The sequence below is a fragment of the Salminus brasiliensis genome, chromosome 1 (assembly GCF_030463535.1).
Source record: "Salminus brasiliensis chromosome 1, fSalBra1.hap2, whole genome shotgun sequence".
Taxonomy (NCBI): Eukaryota; Metazoa; Chordata; class Actinopteri; order Characiformes; family Bryconidae; genus Salminus; species Salminus brasiliensis.
This window is the reverse complement of record NC_132878.1, coordinates 92,321,473-92,344,839: the sequence shown is the minus strand read 5'-3', so window position 1 is coordinate 92,344,839 and position 23,367 is coordinate 92,321,473. Positions and strand designations below refer to the sequence as shown.

Genomic DNA, 23,367 nt, shown 5'->3' with positions numbered 1-23,367 from the left:
CAGAGTTTAGAGCACCGGACTACTGATGACATTGTTGTGGGATGGATACCCGCCCTCAGCAAGCTGCCACTGTTGCCACCTTGAGCAAGGCCCTGCTCCCCGGGCACTGCAGCCTTAGCTGTCCACAGCTTAATCACTAGTGTGATATCTGTGTGTTCACTCTGTACAGATGGGCTAAAGGCCAAATTCCAACACTAGTGACCAACACTAATGATGAATATTTGTCAAAAAAATTGGAAAGAGCTAAAGTAAAAATAATTTGGTTAAAATAATGAATAAAAATGTAAGAAAAACAATGACATCAATTTGTATGTCCGTGAACACTTGGTAGGGACACATGGTAGATCACTGTAGGCATTCAAAATACGATACTAGGTTAGCTAACAGAGACTCTCACATCATGCACTAGCCATGGCTGCAGCTTTAGCATAGCTATTTTAGCTTTGTTATAGTGCTAAGTAAAAGAAACCTGCTATTAGGCCAGCTAATGGTGCAACTGTCTATGCGTTGGCAGTAATCACAGGAAGATTGCAGGCTCAGTACCTGCAGTTGTTGATTGCTATGATGCCACATGCTAGCCTCTATCCTCCTAGCTTTGGTGGGAATTGAAAAAATGAATGAATAATGAATAATAATAAAAAATGTAAGACAAAGGTAAAACAATGATAGCTGTTTTGGCTGAGAACATCTGATGGATACTCATAGATAACCACTATAGATAACAGATAATAGGCTATGCAAAGACAACATCACTTACTGAAATACGGCCATTTGTATCTTGAGATACTGCCCACTGTTAAAAAAATAGCACGACCACTGTGTCCTGATGATGTCCTCCAGCTTACCTTTGACTTGGAACGTCTTTTCATGTGGAGGAGTTAGTTACAATTGCAGGACACACACTGTTAGCACTGGGGAATGAAGATTTACTATAGTACTGAAAGGCTATTATCCTTTCGCTGCTGTTAATTAGCTGAAGTACTGTGCACCATTTATTAGAAACGATGCTGTATTCTGAATTGGATCACCCGGTGACTCCGGCTGGCTGGTTTGCTCGCTCACCCTGGTAAATGAGCTTGTGCAACCAGCTGTATTTTAACCCCTTTCAGATCTACATCATTGCTAATTTCATCTCCCTCCACTTTCCATCCAGAGGACTACCGGCCAAAAACATCAGTGAATGATCTGCAGTTAAAACTCATTAAATTTTATGATGTTTAGAAGTTGTTTATTCTGGGCTTATATACAGGTCAGGGCTTTTGACAGTGCAGCTCTGAGCCTTTGCTGGGAGTTGAACTTATGGTCCCTTCACACTTGATGAGCAGCAGTTAGACTGTAGGGCCACTCAAGGGCTGCCACTACTCTAAAGTTGTACTTCATAGACATGCATACATAAAAAGCACAGTTCCACAGGTACCTTTCTGTTCTTTTCTTGGACACACAAAAGTACATGGTTTCACAGCTCTAGAGTGGTGGGGTGACTGTCTAACTGCCTGCTTGTTAGGAGACAGGAGATCCTTTTGGTCTCCATGGTCGGGAGTCTGAAAATAGGCGAGGCCTTCTCTGTGTGATAGGGGAAGTTCTAACCTGCGTATGGAAATTAACAGTAAACAATTGAGAGGGAGGAACATAGCCTGAACATCTTGTTGACCTAACTGAGATGAAGAAGAAATAAACGTCATAAGAGATATGAGAACTTTTGACTGTTGTTTTTTGAGTGAACTCAACTTTTGAGGTTAAGTTAACTCCAAAAATTCTCTATAACCAGTTACTTTATCATTTTAGGTTGGCCTGGCTTTAATTTAAGTGTGTCTTGTAAGCCTGGTACCGTACAGACCTCAGAAATACTCAAAAATCTAAAGTTAAATATTTTTAATGGAGCCTTTTCCAGGGCCCATTACAATATAGACCTTAATGACGTTTTCGGCTGCAGTTTTGACTCCTGTCCCAAGTTGCAGTACATTACTGCAAGTAAGTGATTCAGCCAAGACATCAGAACACAGGGTTGTGAGGGGGGGGGGGTATATTAGAGCTATTGTAGTGATTATTTTAGAGCAGATTGACTGATATAATCACACTGTCATGTCTGTAATTCCAGTCCAGACAGTTGATATACGAGCACACACTGTTAACGGGCCTCGCTATAATTCAGATTCCCTCACAAACAAGCCAAAGGCCAAGCGTGATTAATGGCCACGCCAGCTTTTAGGGGCTGTCATAAAGAGTCACATCTCATTTATTTACTGCTTATGTTGCCTTTGTAAAACACAGCTCAAGCTCAAACTTCTTCGAAGTGTCTGTCAGGAGCAGACATCCCAGAGCGTGATTTTTCAACCTTATTATGGCACGTTTTCCCTAATTTGTATGGGGACGGCACGCTCACTGTATCCAGCAGTTTATACAGTCGAAAGAGTTTGTGCACAAATTTCATGTTGTGTTGACTTTTATAGTGTAAATAAGGTCATATTCACTACAGAGACATTAAACATAACACGCAAATTATAATGTGACTGAACTAAAATGCAGAAGAAAAAAATGCGAGTTTCAAGAACGTTTGACTTGAACTAAGTTGAGTTACCTAAAAAAGATGCTTCATAATGAGTTACTTTATCATTTTAAGATGGCCTGGCTTTAATTTAAATGTGTCTTGCAAGCCTGGTACCATACAGACCTCAGAAAGGTCTAAAATATGAAGTTATATACTTTGACTGAGCGTTTTTCAGGGCCACTACAATATAGGTCTTAATGACGTTTTCTGCTGCTCTGTTTGCTGCAGTTTTGACTCCTGTCACATATATAACATAGGGTTTTGGGGGGGGGGGGGGGGGAGGTTATATTAAAGCTATTGTAGTGATTATTTTGGAGAAGATTGACTGATATAATCACAATTTAGATTCCGTCATAAACAAGCCAAGGGCCTGCCGTGATTAATGTCCACGCCAGCTTTTAGGGGCTGTAATAAAGAGTCACATCTAATTTATTTACTGTTTATGTTGTCTTTGTACAACACAGCTCGAACTTCTTCGAAGCATCTGTCAGGAGCAGACATTCCAGAGCGTGATTTTTCAACCTTATTATGGCACGTTTTCCCTCATTTGTATGGGGACGGCACGCTCACTGTATCCAGCGGTTTATGCAGTTTGTGCACAAATGACTTGTGTTGACTTTCATAGTGTAAATAAGGTCATATTCACTACAGAGACACTTCTGCTCATTCTGATCATAATTACGGTTATTTAGACATATTTACATATTTAACATATTAAAAGACATTACATTTACATTTACATTTACATTTACGGCACACTACGACACTCTTATCCAGAGCGACTCACAAAAGTGCTTTGCTATTTACCCAAGAAAAACCTCAGCTAGTTTAAATAGACTAATAGTTCAAAGATCCTCTAAGCTTTAGACATTACTAAACACAAGTCAATAAGGTGACCATAGTACTCTGCTATTCGCCCAAGTACTCTTGGAAGAGGAGGGTCTTCAGTCTGGGTTTGAAGACAGGGAGCGACTCTGCCATTTGGACACCCAGGGGAAGCTCGTTCCACCACTTCGGTGCAGGACAGAAAAAAGTCTGGACGCTCGTCTTCCGTGGATCTTAAAGGATGGCGGGTCGAGCCGAGCTGTACTTGAAGCTGGAAGGGCTCTTGGTGCAGATCGGCTTTTGACCATTGCCATCAAGTATGGAGGGGCTGGCTGGTCCGTTCTTGGCTTTGTAGGCCAGAGTCAGGGTTTTGAATCTGATGCGGGCAGCAGCTACAGTAAGCTACAGTGAAGAGAGAACACAGCAGTAGACATTAAATATAACATGCAAAAGTAATGACACATTTAATGTTATATTTTTTCCAATGTGTTAAATTAAAAAAATCCATGAGAATTTAGCTCTATGAAATTAAAATTTTTCCAGAACAAGCGTGCCACACGGAACAAAACGAGATAGAAAAACAATACAGTACAGGACAGACTGCAGAAAGTGCAACGTGCAAGACAGTACAATAAATAGAGGTAAATCTTAGCCCTGAGGTAGTAAAGTGACAGCACTGAGGTAGTACAGTGACAGCACTAAGGTAGTAAAGTGACAGCACTGAGGTAGTACAGTGACAGCACTAAGGTAGTAAAGTGACAGCACTGAGGTAGTAAAGTGACAGCACTAAGGTAGTAAAGTGACAGTCCTGAGGTAGTAAAGTGACAGCCCTGAGGTAGTAAAGTGACAGCCCTGAGGTAGTAAAGTGACAGCCCTGAGGTAGAAAGTGACAGCACTAAGGTAGTAAAGTGACAGCCCTGAGGTAGTAAAGTGACAGCACTGAGGTAGTAAAGTGACAGTCCTGAGGTAGTAAAGTGACAGCACTGAGGTAGTAAAGTGACAGCACTAAGGTAGTACAGTGACAGCACTGAGGTAGTACAGTGACAGCACTAAGGTAGTAAAGTGACAGCCCTGAGGTAGTAAAGTGACAGCCCTGAGGTAGTACAGTGACAGCACTGAGGTAGTAAAGTGACATCCCTGAGGTAGTACAGTGACAGCCCTGAGGTAGTAAAGTGACAGCACTAAGGTAGTAAAGTGACAGCCCTGAGGTAGTACAGTGATAGCACTAAGGTAGTAAAGTGACAGCACTGAGGTAGTACAGTGACAGCACTGAGGTAGTACAGTGACAGCACTGAGGTAGTAAAGTGACAGCACTGAGGTAGTACAGTGACAGCACTGAGGTAGTAAAGTGACATCCCTGAGGTAGTACAGTGACAGCCCTGAGGTAGTAAAGTGACAGCACTGAGGTAGTAAAGTGACAGCCCTGAGGTAGTACAGTGACAGCCCTGAGGTAGTACAGTGACAGCACTAAGGTAGTAAAGTGACAGCCCTGAGGTAGTACAGTGACAGCCCTGAGGTAGTAAAGTGACAGCACTGAGGTAGTACAGTGACAGCCCTGAGGTAGTACAGTGACAGCCCTGAGGTAGTAAAGTGACAGCCCTGAGGTAGTACAGTGACAGCCCTGAGGTAGTACAGTGACAGCCCTGAGGTAGTAAAGTGACATCCCTGAGGTAGTACAGTGACAGCACTAAGGTAGTAAAGTGACAGCACTGAGGTAGTACAGTGACAGCACTAAGGTAGTAAAGTGACAGCACTGAGGTAGTAAAGTGACAGTCCTGAGGTAGTACAGTGACAGCACTAAGGTAGTAAAGTGACAGCACTGAGGTAGTACAGTGACAGCACTAAGGTAGTAAAGTGACAGCACTGAGGTAGTAAAGTGACAGTCCTGAGGTAGTACAGTGACAGCACTGAGGTAGTAAAGTGACATCCCTGAGGTAGTACAGTGACAGCACTAAGGTAGTAAAGTGACAGCACTGAGGTAGTAAAGTGACAGTCCTGAGGTTGTACAGTGAAATTTGATTATTTATTTACACAATAACTGTATACAGTTAGGCTTGGAAGCTTACATACAGCCATCATGCACATGACTGACATGGGAAAACTAAGCTTTCTTTGATTTCTTTAAATTGTTCTTTTTACAGATGTCCTGATCTGATCCAGTGGATCGGCATTGGGGCAATCCAAGCATATTTAAATGGATTGGGTATTGGATATTTTAATCCCGATCCAATCGCAACACTTTCCTACACATCAGTAGTCAACAAACAACCAGATATCAGTCCAGAGTGTGTACCACTACACTCACAGGAAGTGATTAGACTGCAGTTCTGTAAAGAGCTGGGAGCTGATTGGTCAGGGAGCAGAGTCAAAGTGGATTATAAGATATTAAACACTATAAAACAGTGATTTTAAGAAAAGTCTCGACTAAACTAAATCAATCAGTCCAGAAAGTCTGATTATAGAAACTGATACTGAAAATAAAGAGATTTTACTAAATGCATTAATTAGCAGCTTGTCTGATCTAAACTGTGGGGCTTCATTATTTATACAAACACAAAGATTGGATCGGCTGATAATCAGTATTAAGAGACTTTGATGGGGGGCGAGGTCACTGTCCTGTTGGAACATTCAGTTGTGTCCACGTTTGCATCGTCTAGCTGATGGCTTGAGGTTATGCCGGAGACATTCCTGCATAACAACAATATTATAATCGCTGAACTTGCTAATTAAGTGTTGCTAATGTAAGTGTTTTACATTTAATAAATAAATAAATAAAGTTAAATAGTGACACTTTATCCAGATAAAAACGTCTCAGTACTGGTCAGTAAATATCTTTATATAAATTTTAATCTGTCTTATAAGTATGACAGCCACGTGAAGATGGACAATTAATCACATGTGCAATTTTACCAATGGAACAGTCGGGGGGATAGGATGTGTCCGGGGGGATAGGATGTGTCCGGGGGGATAGGATGTGTCATGACTGCTTGTTCTTTCTTACTGCACGGTTGTTAGGTACTGATCACTGCATACTAGGTACACCTCAAAAGACCTGCCTGATGTTTTGGAGATGTTCTGACCCAGTCGTCTAGCCGTCAGATTCTGGCTCTTGTAAAAGTGGCTCAGATTCTTATGCTTGCCCATTTTCCTGCTTCTAAAACATCACCTGACTGCTAACCATCCAACCCTTTGGCCGATGCCTCTGTAGATTAAAATAATCAAAGTTTTTAACTGCACCTGCCGGTGGTATTAATGTTTTGGCTGATCTGTGTAAAGAGATATACATGCATTTTGGCTAATATGGTTGGGTTTAAGGTCACTTATGTCAACACAATGTCATCATCTTTACTGACTTAGGCTGTTATACTCCTGTTATAATCCATGTATCCAGTGTTTATTCACAGGTTATAAGCAAGCTCATAAGCAGGTTATCTTCAAGCAAGCAATGCTTTCTTCTGACCTGTGTTTGCCCTCTGGCTGTCTCTACAGCTCCATGCGGAAGCAGATCGACCAGTTCAGAAGGCACGGTGCTGTCGCCCAACTACCCCCACAACTACACCAAAGGACACGCCTGCATCTACGAGATCACCGTGCCGGGAGAGTTCGGTAAGATCCTGCCTCTGAACTGCTTTTTCCCTATGAGCAGATAGAAGCTAACATAAGCAAATGCGTGGCAGAAACTCAGCCGAGAAGATGCGGCCATCACTCTCGCAAGCAGCTTGTGTGGATTGGAGAGTACATTCCATTTCACACTCTGTAGAACTCGCGCTTACTGGTATCAAACGACGCCTCTTAGCAAAGACGCTAATAAAAAACACTAAATTGAAAAACTCCAAGCCATTTCGCTTGTGCTGGCTCCTCCGATTGTTTTTTTCCCCCCTTATGTTTGTTTGTGCTGAAACATCAATGGAGCCGCTCCTTCAAGCTCAAAGTGCTTCTTCATATCTTCGTTGTTTAACCGATCCTTGCCTTTATGTAATCAGCATCTGCAGGCTCTGCTGTTTTCGACGGGAACTCCAGCGGTTTACATTGCAGTTCAGTGCAGTTATGTTCTGTAGGGTACAAAAGATTAAAGACACTCTGTAAATACCTGTCCAGCGGTTTTAAGTAAACAAAACAATAGCTGATATGCATTTATATAGTAACTTCTCTTCTTCACTTTATATTCCGTGGATTTCTCCATCTCCTTTAAAGTCTCCGCATGAACCCCAGGCTGAAATTGCACCCATTTTTCATGTTATGTTATTACAGTAGCTTGAGAGTAACCAGCCTCTGTTTGCTGACCCACAGCTGAGGGCCAGTGTGATTGTAACTACAGAACAAAGCCTGGATTTGTTCCCATGTGTCTCAAGGCCCGCAACCTTCTAAAGACGTTAGTGGAGTTGTAACAACCGTGCCATGGTTAACTTTCCCAAACTTAAGAAAGTAAAAGTAAGAGTTCTTTGAGTGATGGCTTAGAAGAACCTTTTTTTGTGTGTGAGAGCTGTACACCAAATGGACAAAATTATTGGGACGCTTACATGTTACACCTATAGGAGCTGTTGTGACGGCTTACGTTTGTCTGTCGCCAGGCCATCAGAGTTTGACTCTCAGATTCTTATGCTTGCCCATTTTCACTTACACATTGCACCTATAGGAGCTTTAATGACGTCCCATTTTGAGCTTCCCATTAATAGGCAGCTCTTACAAATGCAGTGCATCCAACAATAAAGGCAGCATTGAGATTCTGTTCATCTATTTATATACAGTCATGTTAAACACTGTAGCTCACAGAAAGCTCTGATTCCACATAATGATCCATTTTACTGACCAACATGCATGGACACCCCCCCCCCCCCCCCACACACACACTCTCTCTCTCTCTCTCTCTCTCTCTCTCTCTAGTGTGTGGATTTTAATAGAGTAAAGGACACAGTGACAAAATCTCGGAAAGGATGGAACTTTTTTCTGTAGCGTTTTGGGAAGGAGCTCCTCCAAGCTCACCATACAGTCCCGAGCACTACCATGTGTACCGAGTCCCAAATTTGATTATGTTATATGCAGAATACCTTCAGATCAGATTAATCTCCCAAAAAACATTTACAGCCATACCTCCGTAGCGTTTGGAAAAATTCAGTCACTGCAAATGAACTACGGATCTCTGAAATCTAAGGTAAAGCAGATAAATCAGGCCATGCGTTCTCAGAGCTCTCTGCCTTTGATTGCTGTGCATCGTCTACCCGAGGCCCACCAGAAAGGCTGGTTTATCATCAGAATAAAAGCAAATAACCTGCTCAAATAAAGCCAAGGAAATCGCACAAGCCAGGCCGCATTTGATCAAGCCGTTTAAGAGCACCCTTGGATTCCATTTCCGCTGGGCTGCTCGAATGTCATGAAGTCAGTAGGCTGTACTCCCCCCCTCCCGAGTTCATCATTCTGTTCATCATTCAGCCTTGGCACAATTTCTTACAGCCCCACAGAGTGACTTTAGCCCAGTATGAATTGCTGCAGTGGTGATGGACTGCTTTTAAAACCTTTTCCCTGTAGTGGAAAGCGAAAGCCTCAGTAGTTCACCCTTCATGTAAGGCTAATTACTTGCAACAAGACTTTGAGTTTCTAAGTTTTTAAATGTATAATGTGCTTCACTTTGAGCAACGGCCCTGAACCTTAAATGAACAAGGCTGTTTGGGCTTCAGCAAATAGCCTGTCCACAATGCTTGGAGCGTTTTTAAAAGATATCCGTAATGCGGAGGGGCATCTAATCTGGTGAGGCTCTTCCGTGGCTCTGCTTCTTTTATCCGTGTCCTCAAATGCCTCAGCGAGACCAACTAGAAACTGTGAACGCCAGCTGCACAACATCGTCCTAAAATATCCCATCAGAATTGCAGAGCTAGCAGAAACAGGCTGAGAAGACTTAACGTTAGACTTTTTTAAAGGTTAAGCACGGCTGTCTATTTCAGTTTATGGGTTAACTCTTAGCGGTTGCAGTTGTTGCCGGTGATGACATAAGCATTTTCTAACATTTTTTAATGTCTCTTTTTTGTTGCTCATAGAAATGTATTGAAAAGTGCAGATTCTGAACTCTCAGTCTACATCACGTGTGTGTGAGTAGAAGAAGAGATGCTTTATGATTTGAAATTTATGAAACAGTCACGCTGTGTGTAAAGGTGCCCTAGAATGTCACACTGTGTTTATCCTGGCATTGCTGAATAATGGACATGGTTCAGTACACGGAAGTGACAAACCGTGAACCTCAAACTCTGTGGTGTTTCCACACTCAAAATTCACATACAGACCTCCCCCAAAAGAAAAACCCCAGCTCAAAGCTGGCGAACCGGTTATGCATAATGTCGACGTCAGGAGAATATGGTGTTGTTGATACTGGAGAGTGGCTCATCACTATGGAAACCAGAACTTATGACGGTGGCCTTTGCTGTGCCAGTGTACGGAGATAGGGGAGCTCAAAGGGACAAAGTGAAAGCCAGGGGGCGCAAACGGTGATACCATGATGGTGACTTCAGGAGAATAGGGCAGTGTTGATACTGGAGAGCAGCTCATCACCTCCAGACTCTGATAGTTACAGGGATACAGGTTGCTATGGGAACCAGGCCTCTTCTGTGCCAGTGTACGGAGAAGGGAAGCTCAAAGGGACAAAGTGAAAGCCAGGGGGCGCAAACGGTCATACCACGATGGTGACTTCAGGAGAATAGGACAGTGTTGATACTGGAGAGCAGCTCATCACCTCCAGACTCTGATAGTTACAGGGATACAGGTTGCTATGGGAACCAGGCCTCTTCTGTGCCAGTGTACGGAGAAGGGAAGCTCAAAGGGACAAAGTGAAAACCAGGGGGCGCAAACGGTCATACCACGATGGTGACTTCAGGAGAATAGGACAGTGTTGATATTGGAGAGCAGCTCATCACCTCCAGACTCTGCTAGTTATGGGGATACAGGTTGCTATGGGAACCAGGCCTCTTCTGTGCCAGTGTACAGAGGAAGGGAGCTCAAAGGGACAAAGTGAAAGCCAGGGGGCGCAAACAGAGATACCATGATGGTGACTTCAGGAGAATAGGGAGTTGTTGATATTGGAGAGCAGCTCATCACCTCCAGACTCTGCTAGTTATGGGGATACAGGTTGCTACGGGAACCAGACCTTATGAACGCAGCATTTCCTGTGCCAGTTAATGGAGAAGGGGAGCTCAAAGGGACAAAGTGAAAGCCAGGGGGCGCAAACGGTGATACATAACAATGACTTCAGGAGAATATAATGTAATGGTACTGGAGAGCATCTCATCACCTCCAGACTCTGCTAGTTACAGGGATACAGGTTGCTACGGGAATCCTCACTAAGTTAAAAGCTAGCGCTAGCATCTCTTCTCTCCATTGTCCGCTCCCTTGAAAACAAACTAGACTACCTCAGCTGAACCTGAAACTGGAGCTAAACTCACATCAGAAGAGAAAGCACTGCTTATGTTTTCCAGTAATACAAAAAATAGGCCAAACCCGGGGAAGCGTGCAAGGGCAAGGCTAAAAGCTAACATTGCACTGGGTGAACACAGCACTAGAGGACAGCAGCACTATCTGGTAGGACTATCTGGTAGCTCTCTTTCTTTTTTTTAACAAGCCCTCTATAAAAAGAAATCAGCATGTTTTATTCTGAGGTGAAATAACAGGGTGGTAAACAGGCTTGTTGAACTGCATCTGAGCATTTTTCACCCCAACCAAAGTCATATATATTTACTATTAATACATCAAATAACCACCGAAATATTCAATATATGCATTCTGGGGCACCTTTAATCACTTCTCCCATGTTGTGCTTTGACCTCGAAATCCAGAAAAGGCTTGCGAGTGCAGACTTGTACCTGTCGATGCAGAATGTTAATTGAACATAAATGTAATTATGCGAATACGTATGTAATTATGCAGTGACATTTAAACAAACAAACATAACGTAAATCGATGTAAATGTGTAGCTAAACAATCATTGTTGCAAGGGTTCACTTCCTTGGCATTTGAGACTTCTGTGGAAAAATTCAACAGGCAACAGGTCCCCTTCAGGAACACCATCCCAACATGAAGGCATAAAGAGAAGGAACCTCTAAGCATAAAATGGACTTACAGACCATCGGTCCAGACCAGCCCGCTGGAAGATTAAGCTTCTTAAAAAAGCTCCAAGGTCCAAGCTATCGGTTGCCAGTGCGAACGAGCATAAGACGCTCAGAGAGTGAATCAGTCCTGGTTCCTGCCCAAGTTCTGTGTGCAGGAGGAATCACATTGCATGCTTTCAAGAGGTGTAGCACCTCATGGACCTGGCCTGTAGCTTACTCATGTTGAGCAAGCTAGAGTATATCAAATAGGGGGAGCTAGTAGCGTGCAAGTAGCTTCTTTTTTGCACAAGTTATAGAAAGGGAGGACACTGGCAAGCACCCACACCAGCAGGATCTCGGAAATGCATGCATGCTTTCAATCCCAGGTAAAAAGCAGTGAAATATGCCCTGCATAAGTATTTGCCCCCTCATGATGTCCTTCATTTTTTGTGTGTGTATTTGTCAGTAATAGTAAATGTTTCCAGATGCTCATATGAAATGTAGTATCAGGCCAGGAGAATGTGAGGTGGTCATTTTTCACAGTACTGTATTCAATTTTTAGGACAAGAAGAAGTGTTCACCGACATGGGAAATGCTTAAGCGCTAAAAGTAACAATCCATCAGCTTTGTTTTAGACAGGATTGGCAACACTAAAAGCACCAAGGGCATTATGGAAGAGTGGTACTTCACATCAGCGACAGTGTTCTTTTTTCAATTGTTTTTAATGGGAAATTCCTTTTTTGTTGCTGTATTTGGCAACAAGTTGTCTCTAAAGGTGAGAAAACGCAGAGTGAAGAATTTAACTTCATTTTTCCCTGTTTGAACATCTTCAGACCACCGCTCTAACGTGGGGGCCTTGCTGACCACAGGAAAGCAGACTGGACTCCTGGCCAAAAAACACTTCTGAGCCTGTCAGCCCGTTGTACCTCAGGGTGTGGTCCGCACCAGCAAACCTTTTTTTCTTGCTGCATGACTTATGAACAGTACTTTTGTCAATCACAGCATAACGACCAGTGGACTGTGCTACAAAACATCAATTGTTTTCATATATGTACAGGCAGAAAGTTTACCGGTTATATTTAAGCCATTTGACGGATGGATGCTCCAATCCAGGTTGACTTACGCTATATGGACAGAAGTATTGGGACACCTACTTACTCATTGTTTCTTTTCCGAGACCAAGGGTATTAAAAAGAGTTGATCCTGCTTTGGTTGGAGTAACTGTCTCCACTGTCCAGGGAAGAAGACTTTCTACTAGATTTTAGAGGAGCATTGCTATGAGGATTTGATTGCATTCAGCGACAAAAGCATTAGTAAGGTCAGGATGTTGAATGATCACCACCCCACCTCATCATCCCCAACTTCCCAACTCACCCCAAAAGTATTGGATGGAGCACCACCACCCATCATTCCAGGGAATACAGTTCCACTGCTCCACAGCTCAATGCTGGACAGCTTTAGACCCCTCTAGCCCACACCTGGCATTAGACATGGTGCCAATAGGTTCATGTTCTGTTGGCAGTACTTCTTTACAGGCCTTGTGGAACATTGCAGCAATCCTTAACGCCCCGGAAACTTTACATCAAAGGAAAAATCTGGGACAGTGCAGTAAACCTGCATTCAATATTACGGTTAAAGTTCGGCAACCAATCCACAGTTCACATGTGGGGCGACCATTGGGGCTATCCTTACAGATCTCGAATCAACTACGATCCATTACACTGGTAGTGGTTACAGTCACTGACCACCGCCAGCTCAGTCATTTTAGGCACTGAGATTGTCCTGGCATGTAAAAAATAGGCTATGCTAGGCAACACTGACCAACGCTGGCCATCCAGCTGTGCTATAAACTTCTGGGGATTGAGAGTTACAACACTGTAGTTGCTTGGCAACAGGGCAACAGAAGTACAGCCAGAAGAATCCTTCATCAAGAAAAATAAATAAATAAATAAACAGTGCAGTAAAATTTTCACAGTTTTCCAGCCTCAGGAAAACTGCAGAGTGATTCTGGCCTATAACAAAGCAGGGTTGGTAAAATAGCTCTGGTCCCCAAGCACATGGAAGCTAAATGCTAAACGCTACTCACTACTTCTCGGCCCGTTGCGACCATGCATCTTCAAAACTTAGAACTAACATCCTTCCTGACGTTTTTTTTTTTTTTTTTTTTTTTGAAACGAACTGCATGTCAATTATTCAAGGTAGTACTACAATAGTGGCACGCACATTTGCACTGTAAAGCAGGGCAACCAGCAGCAGTTTGAACGCAGTGACTCATCCCTCCCGAGTGCATCTTATACCAACACGTTCCTTCATTGCTGAACTGCTGGAGGGGATATCTGCGAGCCCTCGGGTCTTTCAGCCCAGAGACAACAGGAAAGAATAGAGACACGCGAAAGATGAGGCACAAGAAAAACAAGGACATAGATAGTGTCACTGATGTGAAGCACTAGTCTTCCACAGCTCCCGCCGTGCCTTTTTTGCCTGTGGTCATCTCCGCAGCCTAGCTGAAGGATGGCTGCTTTGATCGAGTGAGTGTTTCCGGTATCTGTAAACATTGTCGCTGCGCTGTAACAGCAGGAGTCTTGAATGTCCCTGGCTTTGAGGTGTGTTTTGGTGAGTGTCTGAGGCTGTTCTTACACCACAAAGTATGGACCAAGGTCTGGAGCAAGGCTTGAGTTTTTGTAACAGTAGCAAGCACACTAAAGAACTTCGTAAGAACTACGTAGGCTGGGGCTACGCATACTTGACATTAATTGGTTTGTGGAAGGGCGTGCATCTGCAGATGCCGTGTTGTCGATTCGGTGGGTGGCTGTTCCCAGAAACAATGAATGAACAGATTAATTTGGTTCCACTAAACTGCTGATATTACAGCAGTACATTTACATTTATGGCATTTAGCTGACGCTCTTATCCAGAGCGACTTACAAGGTCACTCGTATTACACAGGTGGGCCAATGTAGTGTTAGGAGTCTTGCCCAGGGACTCTTATTGGTGTAGTGCAGCATAGTCACCCAGACTGGGAATCGAATCCCAGTCTCCCATGTGGTGTTAAAGCTCACGGGCTGGTAGTGATGTTATCTGCTGCGCCACACCAACCAAGCATTACTACCAGCAGCACCAACTTAAAGTGCAGAATTCGACTCGACTAGTTACAGTTTATCAGATAATTAAGCTCGTCATTCAGCAATTACATATCTCATCAACTACAAATATAATTCCCAGTTGGGCAACCCATACAGCTACCCACACAGGCCCCACACAGACATGTTATCTTTAGATAGATAGATAGATTCTCTGCCCTGATCCCAAGTCTGGGCTCAGGAAAATGGTCTGAGACATAGACCTACATTTTTTAATGCTATTTTTTATTTGATAAAAAGCTATGGCGTGATACATGTGTTGTGAAATATGTGAAAGTGCACTGTGTTTCCAGTAGGGAAAGGAAAATGGAGCATAGAAGCCCTCATTATTTCGGAACCTACATAATAAAATACACAGAAACTTTACATCAAAGGAAAAATCTGAGACAGTGCAGTAAACCTGCATTCAACACTATTACAGTTAAACTTTGGCAACCAATCCGCAGTTCACATGTGGAGCGACCATTGGGGCTATCCTTACAGATCTCGAATCAACTACGATTCATTACACTGGTAGTGGTTACAGTCACTGACCACTGTGAGCTCAGTCATTTTAGGCACTGACATTGTCCTGGCCTGTAAAAAATAGGCTATTCTAGGCAACACTGACCAACGCTGACCCATCCAGCTGTGCTAAAAACTTTGTTTTACGTATTTTACATGTTTATGTATCTCATCAACCACAAATACAATTCCCAGTTGGGCAACCTATACAGCTACCCATACAGGCCCCACATGGACATGTTATCTTTAGATATATAGATAGATTCTCTGCCCTGAGCCCAAGTCTGTGCCAAGTCTTTTTTTAATGCTAGTTTTTTTTAATAAAGCTATGGCGTGATAATCACAATATAGCAAAGTAACAAATCGCACTGTGATCGTAAAAAACGGTGCTTAATTTAGAATGTAATAATCACGCAGTGACGGCCTGCTAAACATGACCTTCATTTATTTTTATCTTATGTTGTAACTTAAAGGCAAATTGAATGTGTGCAATAGCATTCGTATATTTGTTGGCAGCAACCTGAGCATTTGCACCAGCCTATAGCCTATTTCATTTTGATCATTTTGATTAACCACAGTTAGTGTAGTTATAATAGGCCTTTATTGCTTAAATAATATCCCATGTCATCTAAATGTTGTTGTTTTTTGCATGTGAATTACACATCAACACATGTACAAGCCCACTGAGAGCCCATTCCCACTTGGATCCCACCTAGCCCCCATTTTACCCAGGTGAGCCCCACATAAGCATATTGGCTGGGTGTGTATTCACCTATTCACCTATTCACCTATTTATAACACAGCTGTGATATTATGGAGGTGGAGACCAGAGACTGGAGAGAGCAAAACGTACCCTGCATTTATACATGCACATGATACCGTGCTGTGAAAAAGTATTTGCCCCCTCCTGAAACCTGAAGACTAGGGGAAAGACTGAGACAGAACAGGGATATGTCGAGCTTGGAGACTGGAGCGAGCCAAGCCAGGCTGGGGAAACTGTAATAGTAGTTGGGAGTGAGTGGATAGAAGTAAAATATTGGATGCAATAAAGGCGTTTTTACGGCGCAGTATTTTGTTTTTGATCCCTTTTGGGTCCGGTCCCAGCCGCAATGCTACCAGATCTACTCACAGTTAAGAAGGTGTCATTGCATGTATTCTGTTACTGCACAAGTCTGGGTTATACATTACCCAAAGTCCTTGAAAAATTGAAGCTTCCTCTGGAAGCTACACCCATAAACCCGTCACTTATCAGCCTTTTCACTGCTTGTCTAGGCAAACACGTTGACGTGCCTAGATCTTCCTTCACAGATGTGTAAGTCAGTCATTCCAAAGCCAAGTCCAGCCAGGTCCATCTCATCTGAAAAAGTCTGACACTAAAAACACTAATAAAGCTGCTAAAAGCTGAAATGGCAGCAGCTCTTGAGCGCTAAGGCCCTCCACACTCAGCAGCCCCGGCGCCTTAGTATGCAGCGCACTCAAGCACTTCATGGAGCTCGGCGGTGAGTGAATGGCTCTGGAGTTCATATTAATTAGGTCCATTTGCTGCGTGGATCGGGGAGGGGTGCAAAGGGTGAAAGGAGAAGGGGAGGAGTGAGGGGGCTGCTTGTGGCTTGATGTTGTCTGATGGGTTTTTTTAGATCATTCTTCGCCTGGAGAAAGCCATCAATCTCAGGAGGACAGAGAGAAATAGAGAGAGGAAGAGAGGACGGGAGGGAGGGAGGGAGGGAAGAGACAGAGGGAAATAGGATCTTGCTTGTGCCAGAGAGAGAGAGAGAGAGAGAGAGAGAGAGAGAGAGAGAGAGAGAGAGAGAGAGAGAGAGAGAGAACGAGAGAGAGAGAGAAAAAAGGCTGAATCTCAATTGGCCCCCTATTCCTTATCTCTGTTGGCCCCCTATTCCCTATGTAGTGCACTACATGTGTTGTGAAATATGTGAAATAGTGCACTGTGTTTCCAGTAGGGAAAGGAAAATGGAACGTAGGAGCCCTCATTATTTCGGAACCTACATAATAAAATACACAGTAAGTCGGGAGAAGCTCAGTCCCCGACTGACTGTTGGGAAGTTTGGGAATTTTCCCAGGGGTTTGGCTGTTTGAGAGCCAGTCGTTTTTCCAAACCCTGCTTTTTATAGCCCATAGATTTTCAATAGCTCATCTTAGCTGCAGCAACACAGTCGGTGTAAACCCACTTGAAGTGCCTGAAAATATCTAGCACCTGGGAAGTTAATGTCTTGCCTTATTAGGACTTATTAGAGTAGGTGGCACTGATAGATACTAAATGTATCTTGAAGTCTTTAAAGCACCTAGAACTGTAGTAAGCAGTAAGTATCTAGTTAGCACTTGTTAAAATTATGTGGCATCACGTCACATTTTAAACCTATCTAGAACTCATCAAAAAGTGTCTAGCATGCAGGATGTTAGTGTCTAGCCAGCATTCGTGAAAAGTATCCAGGACTTGTTGAAAGTATCTACCACTTAGGCAGTAAGTATCCAGCTAGTATCCAGCACTGGTTAAAATGATCTAGCACTTAGGGGGTTGGGGAGGGGTTAAATCTAGCCAGCACTCATTAAAAGTATGTAGCACTTCTCAAATGTACCTAGCACTTGAGCTGAAAGTATCTAGCTAGCACTCTTACGTATATGGCACTTATTAAAAGTATCTAGAACCCAGGCAGTTAGTATCTAGTTAGCATTCATCACACTTTAAACTTATCTAGAACGCATCAAAAAGTGTCTAGCCAGCATTCGTAAAAAAATGTATCCAGGACTTGTTAAAAGTATCTGCCACTCAAGCAGTAAGTATCCAGCTAGTGTCCAGCACTAGTTAAAATTATCTAGCACTTATCAAATGTATGTAGAGCTTGGGCTCTAAGTATCTAGCACTCTTTTGGATACATGGCATTAAAATGAAAAGTATCTAGAACTCAGGCAGTTAGTATTTAGACTGCACTTGTTAAAATATTGCACATTCCAGCAGTTAACATCAAGCTAGTTCTCATTCAAATGATCTAGAACATGTTAAAATTATATGATAAATATTTAAAACTCTATCCAGCTACTATCTAGACAGCCCTCATTAAAAATATCTAGCACTCAGGTAGTGACAATCTTGCCAGAACTAACTAAATGTTTTAGCACTTATTAAAAGTATCTAGGACTCCAGCATTGAGGATGTAGCTGGCATTTATTAAAATATCTAGCACTCATTAAAAGTACCTTGCTTTTGTAAAAAGTATCTAGCACTGTATCTAGCATTTCTTAAAAGTATCTAGCACTCAAACAGTTAGTATCTAGCCAGAAGTTATTAAAAGTATCTAATACTCCGGCATTGAGGATGTAGCTGACATCCATTAAAAATATCTAGCACTCATTAAAAACACCTTGCTTTTGTAAAAAAAAGTATCTAGCACTCAAACAGTTAGTATCTAGCCAGCAGTCATTAAAAATATCTAGGACTCTGGCATTGAGGATGTAGCTGGAACTCATTAAAAATATCTAGCACTCATTAAAAGGATCTTACTTTTGTAAAAGGTATCTAGCTCTTTTTTAAAGTATCTAGCACTCAAACAGTTAGTATCTAGCCAGCAGTCATTAATAGTATCTAGTTTTTGTGAAAAGTATCTAGTACTCTTTAAACGTATCTAGCACTCGGTCGGTTAGTATCTAGCCAACACTCATTAAAAATATCCAGCTCTTATTAAAAGTATCTTGCTTTTGTAAAAAAGTATCTAGTACTCAGGTGCTAGTTAGTATCTATCTAGAACATGTTGAAAGTATCTAGCTTTTATGACATTAGTAACTAGTTAGCACTCATTGAAAGTGTGTATAGGGGGCAGTGGTGGCTCAGCGGTTAGAGCTCCGGGCTGTCGATAACAGGGTTGTGGGTTCGATTCCCGGGCTCGGCAAGCTGCCACTGTTGGGCCCTTGAGCAAGGCCCTTTACCCTCTCTGCTCCCCGGGCGCTGGAGTTGGCTGCCCACCGCTCTGGGTGTGTGTGTGTACTCACTGCCCCTAACACATGTGTGTGTGTGTGTGAGTGTGTTCACTACCAGGTGGGTTAAATGCGGAGGACACATTTCGCTGTACACTGTACAGTGACAAATACGTGCACCTTTTATATGTATATGAAACATGTAGTGCACTACTTTACAGGGAGTAGGGCACAGGAGTGGGATTGGGAGCAGACTGAGGAAGAGTGGGGTAAAGCATGTGAGAGGCTGCAGACTGGCCAAACGCCCGTGGACTCTTTTTCACACTCTGTTACCGCGTCCCTCTGGTCAGAATTTCCCCGCTCACAGTTCCTGGAACGCCAGGGGAGGAGCTCCTGCCAAGGCTGACAGTTACAGATTCAGCTCCTGGGTGTGTTTACATGCAGCAGGTTGGGATTAGCGTTGAAGCTGCCTCAGTCGACACTGTCCAGACACATCACTGTGATGCTGTGGAGGGGTGCAGAGATCTGCGCTTTCTGGCTGGATGAAGAGAAATGATAGTTAACCCTTTACTGGAGACATGCATAACCAGTATGTAATACCTTATATTGGCTAATATCCATAACCATGCATTATAAAAACACTGACAGCTGACAGCATTGTGCTCTTTAGGCCACACCGACCACTGGAATGGTCAGTTTTCAAACGACTGAAGTCTGAAGTCTTATAACCTTCTATATAAAACTCTATAAAGGGTCTCACTTGAATCAACACAATAGTGGAATCCTGTTTGGTTTCACACTATATGGACAAAAGTATTGGGACACCCGCTCATTCAGGTATTTAAAAAGAGTTTTTTCTGCGTTTGCTGGACTAACTGTCTCTACTGTCCAGGGAAGAAGGCTTCCTAGCTTTCTACTAGATTATTATTTATTTTTTTTAGCATTGCTGTGAGGATTACATTGTATTCAGCACTAAAGTGTTAGTAAGGGTCGGGATGTTGTTCAGGATGATCACCACACCACCTCATCATCCGCAACTTATGCTGAAAGGATTGCCTGGAGCACCATCCATCATTTCAGAGAACACACACCCCTCCTCCCGTGTGCACTGGTGCTTAGATGTGCTTATGGTGCAGTTGCTATGCAATGTGAAGCTGCTTTTTATTTATTTATTTATTCATTTATTTACATTTTACATTTACATTTTATTTACATTATCAGTAGCCTCAGTGCAGCGGCTGATCTGGGGTGTATGAATAAATGTATGTGTCTGTTAGTCTTTGTATAGTTATGTATATGTTTGTATCTCCTGATCTACTGATCTACCTCTCTCTTTCCCCTTGCTCTCTTTCTCTCTGTCTAGCTGCTCTATCTCTCTCTTCCTTTCACACTGTTTTTCAACATCCAGACCTCCCTACCATTATCAAATGCTATCAGATCCTCACAGCAGTGCTCCTCCAAAATCTAAAGCCTTTTTCCCTGGACAGTAGAGACAGTTACTCCAACAAAAGCAGGATCAGCTCTTTTTAATACCCTTGATCTTGGAAGCAGCAACGAATGAGCAGGTGTCCCAATACTTTTGCCCAAATAGTGTATATTTACAGAATCTGGAAGGTTCTTTTTGTGGTGGTGTTCTCTCTCCAGCACTTTTGGGATGAGGTGGGGTGGTGATCATCCAACATCCTGACCTCACTAATGCTCTTGTCGCTCAGTGCAATTAAATCATCACAGCAATGCTCATGCCTGCTTGCCTGGACAGTAGGGACAGTTACTCCAATAAAAGCAGGAGAAGCTCTTTTTTTTATATCTTTGATTTTTTTTTTTTTTAAACGAGCAGGTGTCCCAATACTTTTGTCCATTATAGTGCAAGAGCAGGCAGAATATCGTACACTTCTAAAACCATCATTACTGAAGCTCAGTGGCCGCCACGGAGCCACACCTCGCTTGATGGAAAGCCCAGGAGCTAGAAAGGCTCGGCTGCGTCCATGCCAAGTTTCCTCACCCGCAGGACGCCGGTTTAATAGAGAAACATATTTCCAGCCATATTGTCCTGCTGCAGTGTGTGTGTGTGTGTGTGTATGTGTGTGTGTTTTGCTCTGAACTTTTTACACATCCCGATGTTGGAGATAATGAGGAGGCCTTGCATGACTTTACAATTTGGGCCCGAGGCGAGAATTTGGCAGCTGTGAGCGACTCCATTTCTCTCTGTTTCCCCTCCTAGAACAAAGCTGCTTTCTGGGTAAGTGCTGGACTCGCTCTTAGAAGACAGGCAAAAGCCAGAGCACTACTCCTCGCTGATCCGTTCACGAGATGCTGTTTATTTGTTTATCCATAGAAGATGGTGGCTAAGTATATTTCTCTGTGAGACGGAGGAGCCCCGTGGAGGAGCACCGAAGACAGCTGAGTCTGCAGACGCACAAAACAAGCTTTACTTTTGACTTTTGAAGAGCGTGAAAAGTTCTGTGAAGGAGGGACAGCTTGCGCTGGCGCCTGAGGGAGAGGAAGAGGGTCAGAAAGAAAGAAAGAGAGAGAGAGATGAGAGGAGAGAGAGAAAAGGAGGGAGAGATGGATTGGAAAAGCCGTACAGGCTGTACTTCCAGCGTCGGATGCTAACAGAAATAGACAGCCGTGCTTAACCCTCAAGCAGAGGTTAAATTGGGATTTAGGAGGTGGGGGAGCGTCACGTCGTTCATGGGTGCTGGCAATGGGAGAAGATTTTCATTCGGTTTATGTTGTTACAGCTTTGATATCAACCATCAGACCCGACTCCATTAGACTGTCAACTGAAAATAGTCACTTTGACCTACTGAGACCTGGACTTTGGTTGGTGTGTGTTTTTAATTTCTCGTATTTGGGATTAGTACGACCCAACAAGTATAAAAACTAAACTTAAGTCTTTGTACAGGAATTTGATTTAGCAAAAAACAGTGTCCTCATATGAGGTCAAAGGGTCAAAGTTTTAAATAAGTTCAAGTTCAAGAGTCTATTGTCATATGCACAGCAAATATATATATGCATGTTCAGCCAGTTCAGAGTGGAAGGGTTGGGGGGGGGGGGTTGAAGTATTATGGTGCAGAGAAGCAAAAATGTAATGTCCCCATATGAGCATGCAGGGTCCCACTAATTTCCTCTTTCATATTGTCCATATCATGACCCAAAATAATGATGATAATAATAATAATAATAATAATAATGATGATGATGATGATGATGATGGTGAGAATCTTTATTTGTATAGCACCTTTTTACATTAATACAACTTAAAAAAAAAAGGGGGGGAAAAACATGTCATGGCGTGCTAGGTCAGACACAGAAGGATGAACACTCGCAGAGAGCAAGCAGATTTATTAACGCAATAGGATAAACAAAAGGGGGCAAGTGAGGCAAAAAAGCAGCAAAATATGAACAGCAATGATCAACCAAAAACCTGAATGTGGCAAACAAGAGGGCGAACCAAAAACGAACCTGGGACTGGGGGTTGAGCTGGGGGACCACCTCGAGGTCCCAAACGAAACAATTCTTGGCACCGAATGGCGGTGTCAAGGCTTCTTAAATACCCCCAGTCTCAGGTGAAACACATGAACCAAATGAACATGAATCATGAGCCGATACCAAACACATGAATGTAAACAAGGCAGAAGTCCTTATTTGGGCCTGTGGGTGGCGGCTCGGAATCGCCCCGGGGGAGGTGATACAAGTTTAGACAAGTTTACAGAAGGTATAAAATTACGAATAAACATTATAATTAATTAAATATAGAAAATGTACATATATGAAAAATAAAAGTACAAACTGTTATGTTTATATAATATATTTATATAATAAAATATAATATATAGCACAATAAATAATAAAATAACACGGTAAATTTGACAAATTGCTAATATTATCAGTAAAAGTAAGTAAAATCATAAACAATAGTATGTAAAATATAACAATAAACGAAATGTATATTGCTTTATGTAAACAAATTCAAAAGTATAAGTTACAACCACATCCTACATTAATTTAATAAATTATAAAAGATAACATAAAAATGTGCATATGTTTTATTAATTTTATATTAAATTAATATCGCAATACAACAATACAAGTTATGCATGTTTACGATTACTTAAAGGCTCAAATGATGGAAAACAAATAAGTTTGTTTCAAATAAGTTTGATGTAGCCTTTTAAAAATGCAGTACAGTTCACTTCCCAGTCTATGCAGTCCAATATAGATACGAAGTAGTTTAGCTCCGTTTACACTGAAGCTACAAGAAGTATTTCAGTCTAGACTGCTTTTGGGGCTCATTTACATATAATTACACTCGTCTTAAAGGCATAAAAAACAAACCAGCCAAAATAATTCT

The 23,367-nt window shown here is 42.5% G+C and overlaps 1 protein-coding gene across 3 annotated transcripts in view; it reads left to right on the top strand.

Annotated features, from left to right (window-relative positions):
* Positions 1-23,367, top strand: part of csmd3a (CUB and Sushi multiple domains 3a) — a 519,096-nt gene that overhangs the window by 283,983 nt on the left and 211,746 nt on the right. For all 3 annotated transcript variants that reach the window (XM_072692429.1, XM_072692430.1, XM_072692428.1), the window contains exon 31: positions 6,863-6,979. In XM_072692429.1, the coding sequence (XP_072548530.1) occupies positions 6,863-6,979 (117 nt within the window). The remainder of the gene's footprint in view (positions 1-6,862; positions 6,980-23,367) is intronic.